The 15,650-nt window shown below is 37.2% G+C and overlaps 1 protein-coding gene across 6 annotated transcripts in view; it reads right to left on the bottom strand.

Annotated features, from left to right (window-relative positions):
* Positions 1–12,917, bottom strand: part of LOC143212159 (uncharacterized) — a 119,557-nt gene extending 106,640 nt beyond the window's left edge. For 5 of the 6 annotated variants that reach the window (XM_076430608.1, XM_076430609.1, XM_076430611.1 and 2 more), the window contains exons 1-2: positions 12,644–12,917; positions 7,590–7,731 (exon numbers count right to left, since the gene is read on the bottom strand). In XM_076430608.1, coding sequence (XP_076286723.1) covers positions 7,590–7,731; positions 12,644–12,656 — 155 coding nt within the window. In that variant the 5' untranslated portion in view covers positions 12,657–12,917. Of the gene's footprint in view, positions 1–619; positions 1,636–7,589; positions 7,732–12,643 lie in introns of those variants that run through there. The other variant, XM_076430610.1, reaches the window with a different exon arrangement.
* Between the last annotated feature and the right edge of the window lie 2,733 nt (positions 12,918–15,650).

Genomic DNA, 15,650 nt, shown 5'->3' with positions numbered 1-15,650 from the left:
TGTTTATTGTGTTCAAACTTTCGCAAAAATCGCTAAAAATCCAGAATCTAACAATTACATTACATTACGTCAACCCGAGTGGTCTATTTATACATTATATTAATAACATCCTCCATAATCGAAGACCGAATAAATTGAATACACTCGAAAGAAGTTCGCCTTTTCTTCAAGCTCTAACGAAACTCTGACAGAAACCCCACATTTTTCGTAATTCCAAATTCTGGCAAGCTATAAAATTTTGTATAGATTATAAATCTCATATCCGTAGGAAGTAAAACTGGAAATTCATAATTAGACTGCGCATCTGTATGCGAAATAAAAATTTCTTACTTGAATTAATTGCAACAAATTGGAGTGAACTAGAAATGGATTTTCTTCCCTATTATGTTTAGTAGGTTGAGAATAATACGATTAGTGTGTTTAAATCTTTCCAATATTTTTGCTATTTTAAATTACACCCACTGATTTTTGCCATAAATGCATAAAATCCGCAGTCGATTGATAATAATCCGAAAAATAAGCTGGTATGAGAAGATTCTATCGTCTGTTTTCGATCTAGTTTCTCCAAAGAATCATGCCCAATCACACCGCACCCGTTACCAATAGTTCAAGGTCGTACCGGTGTCTCGATCCATCCGATAACGAGCCGGTGATAGCAGGTTTGTTGCCATTGGCACACTTGCAGCAGTCGCTCCCCATGACACCGTTGCGATCGAAAAGGGTGGAGACCACCCTCTTCGAATCAAGAGCTAGCACACGTGTTTAACCAGTCAGCACCTATCACTCGCGAGTCCATCGAGCGGAGGATCGTTCCGGGTTCGTTCGCGTCCGAATAGTTCGTAAACGGAGCACCGTACACCAAGGATCGAAGCGGTGAACGGGGTCCTGTTCGATGCATCGATACCGAAATTCGCCGATCACGTTGTCGGCGCCGATATTTTAGTTGCGAGGATCGGTTGTTTGTGTCGGACGCCAAACATTGGCATCCCGGCTGCGTTCTTCACCGTGGTGGCGATATTGGGAGACGATACGTTGACAGGCCCGCAAAAATAAACCCGACAAGCGTCCTCTCGACCCTGGCGAATCTGTTCGATGAGTTCACTTTCAATAGCAAAATCATAGAAGCGACAGTCAGTTTCATTCTACTGTCACCCGATGACGACACACTATTTGATAACACAAGTGTATCACTGATAGAACCAACAATTTAGTAGCTTCTCCCGTTGTTCCACGGTGCCTGGTTTAGAACTGGGTTAGGCCAGTCTCATTCTACTCGGCTGTCATTCGATGACGACACACTACTACACAGATGACACAGGTGTATCACTGATAGAACCAACAATTCAGTCGCTGTTAGCAGTAGAGAAGTTCGTTTCAGAAGAGTGGTACTCGAGGGGTTTCGAGGGGGTTCGTAGCTCGTTTGGAGGGGGTGGCGTCCGATCGTCGAGCGATCCCACGGTCCATGGATCCGGATCGTTTCAGTCAGACCTATCTCCTTCGTCGATCAGGGTCGACGTGGATCGACGAGAAGCGGTCCCGAAAGAAGCTGAGATCCGAGCGAATTTTTGGCCGCTCGTCGATCGTCGCGACGCTCCCTCGGAAGACTGATAGTGAAATGCCAGCGCCAGGTCGTCCGCGCCCGATTTTCCACCTCCACACACGCCACCTTCCGCTATAGTTCGAAGAAAACTATAAGCAACCAGCGTGAAGCATCCTAGAGCCGGATGCTCAAGGAGCAGCGCCTCTTTCGTCTTTTCGCGAAAATTTCGAGCTCGGTCGAATTTAGCTCTTTGCACACCGGAGAACACCGAGAACAGAGAAGGGCGCGGGGTTGACGAGGTCGCGGCGAAACGTCAATGCGCCTCGGAATTTTCATAATTCGCGAGGGAAACGCTTCCGTCGTCGATCTGTGACGTACCGTCTGAATGGCCACGAGTCTCGTCCGAGCCAGAGAATCCTCGAGAGAGAATGACGGTGATAGTCGTTCACTGAAATTCGCAGCTTGGCTCTCGAAATGATTTTGCACGAATCGAGGCTGGTGTTCCGAATCATTGAAACTCGAGTGGAAATGGTTAGGTTGGTGTTTGGACAAACTTTCGGCTGCTCTCTACAGGGTACTTCAAAACTTTGACCCTCACGAGTTTTTTGACACTCTCGATGATCGAAAATATGTTTGGAATAAAGTTGACCAGTTTTCAATAGCCTGCAAATAGTTTTGTTTCGGTGAAAAGGCAAGGTCACCTTCACTTTATTAAATGGTGCTATGTATTTTTGACTGATAGCACTCTAAACAACTTAAAGGAGAATTCAATGACCTGCACATCATGACCTTGAGGAATGTGATTAGCTTCGTTTTTTAAAGAACTTTGAGTTGCTATGAGCTTCTTGATATTAACACGTTCCGAAGTACATACACAGGGTGGTTCAAAATTTAGATCCTCGCGAGATTTGAGGCACTTCTAATGGTTTGACAAAAGTATTGCCCACGAAAGTTGATCAGCTTTCAGTGATACTATTGGGAACATGAAAAATAATTTCCCTTTAATGGAAAGTCAAGGTCACCTTCACTTTTTTAGGTGGCACTATGTATTTTTGACTGTATAATATTGTAAACGATCTGAAGATAAATTCAATGTCCTAGCATATTATGACCTTGAGGTAACCTTTGTGATTATTTTGAATTGGCTAAACTGGAAATGGTTAGTCCAGCGTTTAAAGAAGCATTGGGTTGATGTCCTGCTCTTGAAACGTTTCTGGGGTAACATACAGGGTGGTTTAGGTTATAATAAGTCTCCACAACACAACTTGTATCTTCTAAGTACCTTTGTGCCCTGCTCGTAAACCCGCTAACATACAGCGTGGTTTGAAATGCAGATATTGCGATGGTATTTGAGAAATAGTTTCACTTTAATGAATGGTCAAAGTCATTTTCACTTTTTCAGACAGCACTATGTATTTTTGACCTAGAATTCAATGACCTAGCATGTTATGAAATTGAGGTAATTTTGAACAGAGAAGTTGGTTCGAATCTGTCGCCACAGCGTTCGACTTAGTTCATCGATATTCAGTAGTGAATGAACTTTTATAAAAAAGAATAACAATAAATTACAATAACGGTTTACCTCCTTTTACGTTATTCTGAAGAGAACCTCGTTTCTCATAATGACTTTTGTGCCGCAGTAATGAGCTCCCGCTTTACTATAATGTACGTAATGCTGAGGGCATAATTTTTTATTAAAAAGGCCAGAAAAGTTTCTTTCTATATTTTCATTGTATCGAAGTAAGTGTCTAAATAATAATAAAACTTACCCCTATGTGTGCAATTTAAGCAATATGAAGAGTGTACAATCACGTGAACAACAGTTCTTTTATTTTTACCTTTTATGAAGAATGTTGTTCTTCAAATCCTCAGATTATTAGAATATGAGAATGATTGACAATGTTGTTTGCCTCGCCAACGAGAATACATTCCCATTGAATTGTACAAATTTATTTACGGCAAAATATTTATTTTTACGTATTTTACTTTCATCTTGAAAAAATACCGCAGTAAAATGTACGCCCGCGGTAATAGGTACATTTACCCTATCACTCCCTGTAATTTTACTAAATGTCTCACGCAGATTAAGGACGTTTATAAATCTGAAGAGGTTCGCTGATTCTCTACAAGATAACGCGTTTGCATAGACATATTAGATAGAAGGATGGGCTCGACGGATTCAGACTGACTGACTCAGAAGACGAATTGTCTGAAAAAGACAACAATTGCCATCGATCCGACATGAGACTTTGTCTTATTTAAGCAGCGAGGCTAGATGAGGTCATGTCTTGCGTTCCCGAAATAAGCGTTCAAATGCCTATGCACCGAATCTTTCACCTTCCTAGACCGCACGTGAAACCATCCTGATAATTACACAAAAATTAAATAAAACCGAAACCTTTCATTTCCCTATTTTTTACCTGACCAAGGAAGACCAACAACGTAAATAAATTACACAACAAATCATTTAGAAAAAGACTAAACATAATTTCTCCAGTTATTAAATTTTAATATTTCAATACTGATTCATTGATGTAATACTTTGATTAACTTAATTGGAAAACTGTTTACGTAGGAAGATTAGTTTTTCGTGTATTTATTTTTAGCTTCAGGCGTGACTCAAGAAAACTTCGATGACGCGTGAAAGCGTGATTCCGCGTTTTAACAATTTTTGTTATCTATTACGTTATCTGTAGTTTGCAGTACACGCGAAAACCAGTAACAGGATTATGCGAGACGAGAGTATAATTTGGTCCTCCACGAAAATTAAGTGCGCGACAGCTCGAAATAAACTGCGTTTGATCCTTGGCACGTTTCAAGGTTTCCACCGAAATTAGGGCCAATAGTCGAGAATGAACGATAATGTGTAAACGGCAGCAAATAAATAGTATACTAGAAACAGAATGACACGGGGGTCGTGAACTTTCAATTTGTTCATTTACGATCATCCCGATTATTTACCGCGATTATCTCATTGCTTCCTCGATGTTTTCATTGGCCTTTCCTATGTTATAATTATTCTTGTTACATAATTAGGGCTTTGAGTTTGATAGAGACACTATTTCTGTTGTACTTGAAACAATTTATGTGTAAGTTATTTTAATGGTATTAATAACAACGTGTAACATAATATCATTCACAAACCTATGAATTATAATGTCTTTTAACGTTTAAGCATGTGGAGACTATTATTGCGCATTCGTAATACCACAATTGTGTTTTAATTCAATACTGATGTGCTAAAATTTATTTAAATATTGTTTAATATAATAATAATACAATCGACTTTGTGAATTTTTATATGATTAATTAATATTGTAATATTTCTTTTTAAGAATAGAAGACATTGTTCTATAACACAACGATTTTCATTTAATTTTGGTGATAATATTTGTTAATAATGTGGACAGCCATAGTTCAATTTAAAAGAAGATTCAGTCTGGTTATTTTTATAAAGCAACACTTACTAGTCACTTTTTGCTAGCTACGTTTAATGTTAAGATTATATTTGGTTTTATTTTTTATTTCATATTGAGCCATGACTGTCAACATTATTAAAAATATTTAGATAATGATGCTTTTCATATTCATTACATCAACAATTTACATATTCTTTTTTATATCGAACGTAAATAATTTGTAATCACCCAAGAGCATACAAATATTTACAAGAATCTTTAAAAAGATTAAAAAATTGAATGTCAGTAACCGGTTATTGACATAAAGGTTAAACATTGCAAAAAGTTACACTCCGTCCCAGTACCTACCAGACGAGAGTTCTAATTCAAAGACTTAATATTGAATGTGTAATATTTCTTATTGATATAACATGCCACACAGAGAAATCTTAACTCAAACCAAAATGAACGCCATTAGTACATTTTAAAGGGCAAAAATTTGCAAACCATTCAAAAGACATTGTCAAATTGTATTCAATTATTTAAAAGTTGGCCTGAATTTCATTAAAGAAATGTGAGTGGTCAGCGGAGAACAAATATTTTTAAGAATTACGAAGCCAGATAAATACAGGCTGTCCCAAAAATTTCACTTTCTTGAAAGGAGTGATTCCCGAGATCATTTCAAGTAACTTTTTCATTTGCGAAAATGTTCTGCGCAGCTTTGTTAAGGAGTTATTAACGAAAAACACGGACCAATCAGATCATGGTTACAGCGGACGGATTCCGCCCCGGCCAATGCCAATGCCACGCTCCGTGAAACGTGTCCCTGAGTCGGAATTCATTCGCTATAGACGCGCTCTGATTGGTCCGTGTTTTTCGGTAATAACTGCTTAACAAAGCTGCGGAGACCATTTTACTTCAAATGACCTCAGGAACCACCCCTTTCAAGGAAATACAACATTTTTGGGACACCCTGTATACCTGACAACGGTAGCTGCTGTTATAAGACAATCTTTACTATCAAGTTCGAATAGAATTTTTCTGAAACAAAAGACAACCGTTTACTTAGAACTCTGATTATAATCTTTCGAGGGTTAGCAATATCAGTAGAGGGAGTTTCCCTAACGCCGGACAGTAGCTATATCTTTAATAGTTGAAACGTTATCGACCTGTTGCATCGTGCAAGTTCTAGAGGAACAAAAACAAACAATAATCATTTATGAATCATAATAAACATTTATGAAATAATTGGTTGAGTGAAATATAAGACAGTAAAAGATTAAAAAATGTATGAACTGATCTGAGAATTTAAACAGTTACCATTTAGGAAAATAATTTTTTTTATTCATTGTAGGTCAAACGATAATTATACGTGTATAAAGTAAAATCTCATTAGAATTTTTGATTTCAGATGAACTGGAGGGCAGATATCATGTCAACCGTTAACGAACCAATTGTGCGGGGCGTCCGGCAATTCAAATTGTATTTTTAAGTGAACTGAACTGAAAAAACTTATGTAACATGATGAAAGTATAACAAACACATAAACAAAGTTTCAAAATAATTAATGTTACATTTCTGTTTATAGAGAATCATAAAGTATCGATATTTTTTACCAAGAAAAAAGAAATTGCCCCCTTAAGGCTCGATAGGTTTAGTGTTAGTGTGAGAAAAAGAAAATTAAGTGAACTGAACCGAAAAAACTTATGTAACATGATGAAAGTATAACAAACACATATACAAAGTTTCAAATTAATTAATGTTACATTTCTGTTTATAAAAAATTATAAAGTATCGATATTTTTTACCAAGGAAAAAGAAATTGCCCCCTTAAGGCTCGATAGGTTTAGTGCTAGTGTGAAAAAAAGAGAATTAAGTGAACTGAACCGAAAAAACTTATGTAACATGATGAAAGTATAACAAACACATAAACAAAGTTTCAAAATAATTAATGTTACATTTCTGTTTATAGAGAATCATAAAGTATCGATATTTTTTACCAAGAAAAAAGAAATTGCCCCCTTAAGGCTCGATAGGTTTAGTGTTAGTGTGAAAAAAAGAGAATTAAGTGAACTGAACCGAAAAAATTTATGTAACATGATGAAAGTATAAGAAACACATATACAAAGTTTCAAATTAATTAATGTTACATTTCTGTTTATAAAAAATTATAAAGTATCGATATTTTTTACCAAGGAAAAAGAAATTGCCCCCTTAAGGCTCGATAGGTTTAGTGTTAGTGTGAAAAAAAGAGAATTAAGTGAACAGAACTGAAAAAACTTATGTAACATGATGAAAGTATAACAAACACATATACAAAGTTCCAAATTAATTAATGTTACATTTCTGTTTATAAAAAATTATAAAGTATCGATATTTTTTACCAAGGAAAAAGAAATTGCCCCCTTAAGGCTCGATAGGTTTAGTGTTAGTGTGAAAAAAAGAGAATTAAGTGAACAGAACTGAAAAAACTTATGTAACATGATGAAAGTATAACAAACACATATACAAAGTTCCAAATTAATTAATGTTACATTTCTGTTTATAGAAAATCATAAAGTATCGATATTTTTTACCAAGGAAAAAGAAATTGCCCCCTTAAGGCTCGATAGGTTTAGTGTTAGTGTGAAAGAAAAGAGAACGTTGCTCACAGCTCGAATCGTAGCTCGTCGAAGACGTCGGACCACCGTAGTTTCGGCTCGATGACCACGTCCTGTCCTGTGCGCCCTTGAGCCGCAAGGACCTGGTCCGGCTCCAGCCATTGCGGTGGTCCCCTGGCTTTCGTCGAATGATCTGCGAACGAGCGCCGACATTGCATAATGAAATGGGTCATTACTAGCGTGTCACGCGAAAATGCGCAACCGGCAATGTGAACGGCCCCGCACCAGGCCGCGTTATTATAATTAATGCTAGGCGGAGGGACACATCCCCCGAGAATCAACGCGTCAACCGTGTTAGAACCCGTAGGCGAAAATTTATTATTCGCGAACTACCTGGTATTTCGGCGGTCTCACGTGGCCGCGCCAATCGAAATCGCCGCCTCAGGAACGACGAGTAGGTACTACGTGCATGCAAACGTCGCGGCATAAATATAGATACCTGTGCGCGAGGAAAACACGCCGCACCGGAGGGAAATCGCTTAAGAAAATAAAACCAGAGACACGTTCCGAATCGTTCGGTTCGATCGGCCGTTCAAAGAAACCCCGTGCGAATTTCGTGCCAATCGCACTGTGGCCCGCAACATTTTAACAGCTCGGGAGTTTCGTTTCTACAGATAGACGAGCTCAACGAAACAAATTTAAAGCCGATTAGTCCCTTAATGTATTTATTTATAAAATATATCAAATCAGTATTCATCGTCGAAACACACAGACGAGTTGACGAAACAAAAAAGGCGAATGTCTCTTAACGTATGAATCATATTTATTTGTATAAAATATATCAAATCAGTCTTCAACATGAGGAAAGGAAACGCGATTAGAAAAAATATTAGAAGAATTTAACCATTCAACTGAGTGAGTCTTCAATTATGAATATTTAGGGAGACGCAATGCAAGACAAATAACATTGACATAAAAATGCTATACATATATAGTTTATACCAATGTGGATATAGTTACACGATAAAGTGAACGAATTATTTGTTGAATTAAAAAAATACATTTTTAAGCTTTAAACATGGTCTTAACCTTATGAAAAGAATTTTCGGTAGGTGACAGCTAGACTTGTGGATCCTTATGCATTTATGGCTTATGGGAATTTTCAAAACAGGCTACAATATAAAATTCAATAGTACTTTGTACATTTTTTATTTGTTTTGGATCCACAAAGTAGGAGTTAAAAGTAGGAGTTTGTTTAAATTCCCTTTCTTAAAATTTGTTTACTAAAATTGGAAAATGCACAAATATCTGCAGTCCAGTAGCAAATACAAAAATGTCATCCCCAGTTAAAAGAGCACTGTTATATTGTTTGAAACTCATTAGAATTATGTAACGTGAAATCATTTTTTTCTATTGAACATCTAGTTTTTGCAATCGATGCCAAGTATTTTTATTTTGCATAACAATTTGCAGTTTATTAATCATTAAAAAAAATGTGTAGACCCAAAACAGTAAAAACATTCGAAGAATTTAAAAGCACTGTTATACATACATATTACTTCAAACTTCTTCAAAGTATTAAAATATGAAATCATTTTTATTGCGCTTTCTAGTAATTGATGCAAACAATTTTCACTTTGCATAATAATCTGCAATGTAATCCTCACTTATTGATAAACTGTGGATTTGAGAAACGAGTAGGTGAAATATAAAACAGAAGAAAGATAAAAGACATTTATAAAAGTATCGGCACTTACTAAAATTATTAATGGAAAAACAAACATATATTTGATTTCTATAATTGATGCAGATCATCCTTATTTTGCATAAATATCCCCAATCTGGTCATTGGTAATGTTTTTAAACATGCCTATCTAAATCATTTGTATAACTTTGTCGTTCGCAATGATCAATCTGTGGATGTTTATGCAAAATAAACATTTGTTGCATCTGTTATAAGCAACAAGCGGAAACAACACTCAGAGGAATTTCGTTCCTTTAATCATTTTATTAGATCGATACTCTTCCATTTTTCTACTGTTTCAAATTGTAGCTATTCATTGTTGTCATAAATTCATAAAATCCGAAATCATGTAATAGTTCGTTATAATTAAAACCGGGGAACTGGTTAAATAAGTTAGACGCAATACTAAACTAATAGAGTTGAGTACTTTCGAGTCTATATTCTTCAGATTTATATCCTACTTCACGTTGAACTATGACTGCCAACATTATTAACAGACATTACGACATACAGTGGGACTAAAAAGCATTTGAACACTAAATATCCGAATCTGGAAAAATTGTCGGTATTTAACCTGTGATAATTTCGTAACAAACAATAATACAGAAATAAATTGAAATTCATTTTAACCCCTTGCCGTATTTTAACAAATCACACTCGTCATGAAGATTTAAAACAAAATCTAACAAATAAGAATGTTACGCTTTTCTTTTCAAATGAACTAAAATTTAAGCATTAAAATAAATGTAGCCATACAAAAAATATAAATTTTATTTTCTTTGCTGCGACAGTGTTGGGGATGAAGACGTTTTAATCACTGTGACTGTAAAGAAAATGATACGGCAAGGGGTTAAAGTACGAGGCTACTTCTTTCGGAGAACATTGTTCATTGCTTTGTCCTAAAAGTGCTATAAATTGAAACCTCTGTAAAAAGACTGCAAAAGTTTGTTTCTGACTGAATTCGCCATAGATTTGAAGATTGAAGCCTCCCCTTTGCAACGACGTCTCAAAAATTGTTGTACTTATTGTTGTAATTGTTGTTAAAGTTTACTAAAACAGCCCCAAAAGATTGTAAAGTTTTTTTTACGTCGTTGCAGGGGTTGAGGCTTTCATTTTGGCACCTATCATTAATTCACTTACGAAAATTTTCCTTAAATGTCTATAGAAACGCTTTAATTATTAACATTTTCGAAGGACAACTATTTAAAATAAATAAATAAATAATAACACTGTCTTATATACATAAATCAACGATAGTCTATGAAAGTAGAAGTCTCGAACTTTAAAATGAAATCAGATTTGTTGTTGTACTAATTGTTTCAAAGAAATGACCACGGTTTAAATATCGAAGGTTTTTCGCAAATTGGATATTTAGCGTTGTAACACTTTTTGGATTGACTGTACCTAATGACGCTTAAACTTCGAAAGAAGTTACTTACATTGATACTGAGCTGCTAAATACTGATTTGAGACCACCGTGAATCGGCGCGATCGGAATTCCGCACGCGCACGCGCACGCGCATGTCGCTCGCCGGCATTCCGATAAATAAATACATTAAAAACTGAACATGGTGGTTAGTCTGATTAACGAATCGGTTTCCATAGGTCCTCCGGTTTCGAAACTGTGTTTATAATCATCTCACAATCGTTCTTACTTAAAGATACCTTTCTTCGTTTTAATATTAATGAAACTATTGCGAAGATTTTACTCGTTTCGCGACGAAAGTATTTGGAAGTTCTCGCGAAATAAAGAGGTTCACATTTTTCTCATCTTTGAATGAATTATCGATACTTCTCGTGGTCCTAAAAGCTTCAGTGCAATGAGTAGACTGCGGACTTCATGCATTTATGGTGACACTGAATCGGTAAAATCCAAAACTGCGAAGGTATTGGACGAATTTAATTAATTCTTTACAAAAAAAGGAAGTTCTGGGATGATTTTCCAAAATAAGATTTTTAAGCTTCCTTTTGCATTAATAATTACATAACGAAATTACTAGCTTACGTTTTTTGGGATGACTTGTTGGTTGACGATTGATTTAATATTTCTTTATAATAATATATAATAATATTGATTTTTAATAGATTTAATAAAACTATTTATACGTTATACGAATTATTAATACGTTAAGTGCCACGCCAAACCCATAAGAAATAAAACAAAATATAAACAAAGTTGATCATACCAACGATTTTTGTAACATTCTCACACATCGTGGATCCTCATGTGATTTACTTAAAAGATTGTAGTAAAAGACTAATTTTCAAGTTTACTTCTTAAACTCTTTCAGATCGTACAAATCCTACGGTTTAACCCTAAAGCACTATGAACTTTGAAACTTATGCCATTACTGTTGAAGGTTTTCCGAACCGTTAGCGTTTGAGCTGTTTAATGGGAAAGTTGTGCAAGTCAATTGATCCCATTTATTTTTTCTTCTCATAGGAATGCTTGATTCAAAAGTAATTTTTCAAATTAGAATCAACTTCTTTACTCTCAATGTTCAGTAGTCACCTTGTTTTACTTACACCGTTTTTGCATTGAACGTGTTTTGCGTTTATTGTGTTGTTACATACATACACGTGACAAATAAATATTCAATTCAATTGTTTTTACTTTATATATTAATAACAGAGAGTTCTACACGAGATTGAAGAATAACGAACACAAAGGTAAACGAGAATTATTAAACAAATTTATTTAGAATGGAAAACGTTAAAAAAACTCGAACAGTTAATCGACTCGGTCTGTGAACGGAAAATATTCAAGTAAACTGACTTCCGACCAATAGCAATTTTGAAAAGAAATTATGTACAAATTATTTAACAAGCCACAAACTCAAGCCTCAACCTCAAGTTACGTTCTATTTCCAAAAACTTATTTGTTTTTAAAGGATGTCCGAATACTTTTCTCACCTATTGCATCTAGTCGCGAACATGTTAATTGGTGCTTCTCGCGATCGTCTCAAAAAGTGTTTATTTCGCATAAGAATCTGCAGTCAAGTAGTAAGCGAGGCCAGCTTTTGCAAGATCGTCGGACGTCGCGTATCCGTGACGGCGGCCCCGACCATGAGAATTCGTGTCTCTCGCGATCGATTCGAATAATCTTTATTTCGCATGAAAATCCGCAATCTAGCAATAAAAGAAGTTAACTTTAGTTACATCCATCGCGTTTTGATATCTGTGCGTTCGCGTGTCGATCGTCCGCGCTTCAGGTGCGTGTGCGCGGTTCGCGATCATGATGATCGTTGCGCCGTTTGCATGATCTCGGTACAAAGTGGCCGGTGACCGGCGTTCGATCGCGTTCCAAGGCAGAGAGAGAGAGTAAGCGAGAGAGAGAGAGAAAGAGAGAGCGCGCGCTTACCTGTTAAGGTCATCTCGTCAGATGATACGAAGACCGACTTCTCCACGCATGGACATTACTCTCCCCGGGACCGTTGCAGATTCGTGCAGATTGGTGCGGATTCGTTTGTTCTTCAGGGGAGGGAGCCTAATCCAGAGCTGCGTGTGTCACGTTGGTTTTTGCGGCACACCGCGTTTTCCCCGGTGCCTCTTTCTCTTGACCGGCGATCTTCCTCTTCCGGCGACCTCTTCTACTCCTGACCCGTGGCACAGCACACCCTGCGCCACGAAATCTGACGGCAGGAGGCCCTGCTCCGGTCTAAAATCGTCTCGACACGGCACTCTCGGCTTCGTCGTTTTAACGAAACGCGCACATGCGCCGTGTCCACGAACACGACGTGCGCTCTCCTACGCCTCTTCTCTTCCTCTTTCTCCCTCTTTCTATCTTTCTCCACGGCGAACGCGGCTCTTCCCTGTCACCCTCTTCCCTCTTTCTTTGGCCCGGCTCTATCCCATACCCTGATGTAACTTCGCGCGCCAATGCTTTTTATCTTCGGGCATCGGACGCATCTCAATCCCGACGCACAGTGGTTCCAAATCAGGATTTAGCTGTTCCGAAGCGGTACGAGAAACTTTATTGGAAGCTTTACCTGCGACTTACAGACGTTCCGACTACATTCTAATTTTCTAGTGGCCAGTTCGAATTACTACTTGTATTGGGTCCAATAAGATCTACGTTGAGCTTCGTCGGTTTCAAGAAACCCACACATGCCTCTTCTTCCACATTGGTCCTCTTTCTACCTTTCTCCACGATTAACATAGCTCTCTTCCCTGTCACCCTCTTTCCTCTTTCTTTGGCCAGGCTCTATTTCATATCCTGATGTAACTTCGCGTCAATGATTTTTATCTTCGGGCATCGGACGCATCTCAATCGCGACGCACAGTGGTTACAAATCAGGATTTAGCTGTTCCGAAGCGGTACGAGAAACTTTATTGGAAGCTTTACCTGCGACTTACACACGTTTCGACTACATTCTAATTTTCTAGTGGCCAGTTCGAGTTACTACTTGTATTGAGTTTCAAGAAACCCACACATACCTCTTCTGCCACATTGGTTCTCTTTCTATCTTTTCCCTGATTAACGTGTCTCTTCCCTATCATCCTCTTCCCTCTTTCTTCGGCCCGGCTCTATCTAATTTTCTAGTGGCCAGTTCGAATACCTGATCGAATACCTATCGAATATCCTGATGTAACTTTGCGCGCCTATGCTTTTTATCTTCGAACATCGGATGCATCTCAGTCCCGACGCACAGTCGTTCCAAATCAGGATTTAGCTGTTCCGAAGCGGTAAGAGAAGCTTTATTGGTAGTTTTACCTGCGACTTACACACGTTCCGACTACATTTTAATTTTCTAGTGGGCAGTTTGGATTACTAAATACTTGTATGGGGTCCAATAAGAAGATCTACGTTGATCTCAAAGCTGCGGCACTATCGACTTCGTCGTTTGAACGAAATGCGTACATGCGGCGTATCCACAATCACAATCTGTGCTACTCTACGCCTCTTCTTCCTCTTTCGCCCACTTTCTGTCTTTCTCCCCGATTAACGGCGCTCTTTTCTGACACCCTCTTCCCTCTTTCTTTCGCCCGGCTCTATCCCATATCCTGATGTAACTTCGCGCGCCAATGGTTTTTATTTTCGAGCATCGGATCACAGTGTGGAAAAATGCCCAAAAGTTGGCCAAGCGTTAAAAACAATAGAAGAACACTAAAAATCTTTCGAGTACTAAGGTTTTTTTGGGTCGCTGATTACGAATGTAACGTTAGATTAATATTTTAATTAAATCATTAATTCTATTAAATTTTTATTTAAAAAGTTATTTTATACGTTTATATATACGTATATAAACGTTTCTCTATCTAGGAACATTTGTTCGAATGAAATTAAATATTGAAATTACTTAAACCTTAAATCTTACAATATAAGTTTGAGTCTTAATGTTCCTAAATCACCAATAACTTTTTTATATTTTTGTACATAAGTTAAGCAGTCAATTAATCCATTTTTAGTAAAAGTTTGTTAATGAAAAAGTATATGCTCCACTTAAATATATGAAAAGTTCTGACTTTTTACTTGTGTTTAATCGCAGTCTGTACCTGCAAAACGTTGCAAATCGGGTCGAAATTAATGTTTAAAAAAACGCATCTGAGAGACATATATTTTACCATCAATATTTATTTCTGAGAAACTATTACAGCTTGAAGCAAAGTTGTGTAATTTTTAATAAGGAATTTATCTTCGCACAAATTTCAAATATCACTATTTGTTACTGACATTTTCAATAAAATAACAATTTTTAACAATTAGAACTCCATATTAGTTAAGAAAAATAATTTCGTCCATCTACTACCAAGAGCAATCGAATTGCTGTGCGCTGTGCCACCGACGAGATACTATTAAAGACTGCCAGCCTCTGTGCTATTCAGCGGGACCAGTAACCGGGCGCGGGGATAACGTGGAACTTACAGTGATCTGAAATACCACATCGCAAAAAGTTCTATCACCGTCGAGATACTCGTCAAGTAGAAGAAGAATGATATAGTATAGAATGCTCACATTACCCATTCTGTAATTGCCTTATAATACTATCGCCGACGAGATACTATTTCGTCGGTGTCGGTGGTTCCGCACTCTTTACCTAAATAGAACCAGAGAATATATGATAGTGTTCACGCCCGGGGTAGCAGTTTGAATCTTTAATATATAAAAATGGATGTTTGTATATATATGATTAATAGACTTCGAAACTGTTTGACCGATCAACATGAAACTTGGCACATATATGTATTTTTTCATATAGAAGGTTTTTACGCTGTTCAATTTGTTGTAACTCATCGCTGTAGATGGCGCTGCAATACATCAATTTCTATACCGTTGAACCTACCGCTATGAAAATTGGTATGCATAGGTATTTGAGCACGAGGAATTTTTTTCGCGCTATCCACTTTGTTGTAACTCGTCATCATAT

Source organism: Lasioglossum baleicum, chromosome 9 (genome assembly GCF_051020765.1).
Source record: "Lasioglossum baleicum chromosome 9, iyLasBale1, whole genome shotgun sequence".
In the NCBI taxonomy this organism is placed as follows: Eukaryota; Metazoa; Arthropoda; class Insecta; order Hymenoptera; family Halictidae; genus Lasioglossum; species Lasioglossum baleicum.
This window is presented reverse-complemented; position numbering and strand designations above follow the sequence as displayed.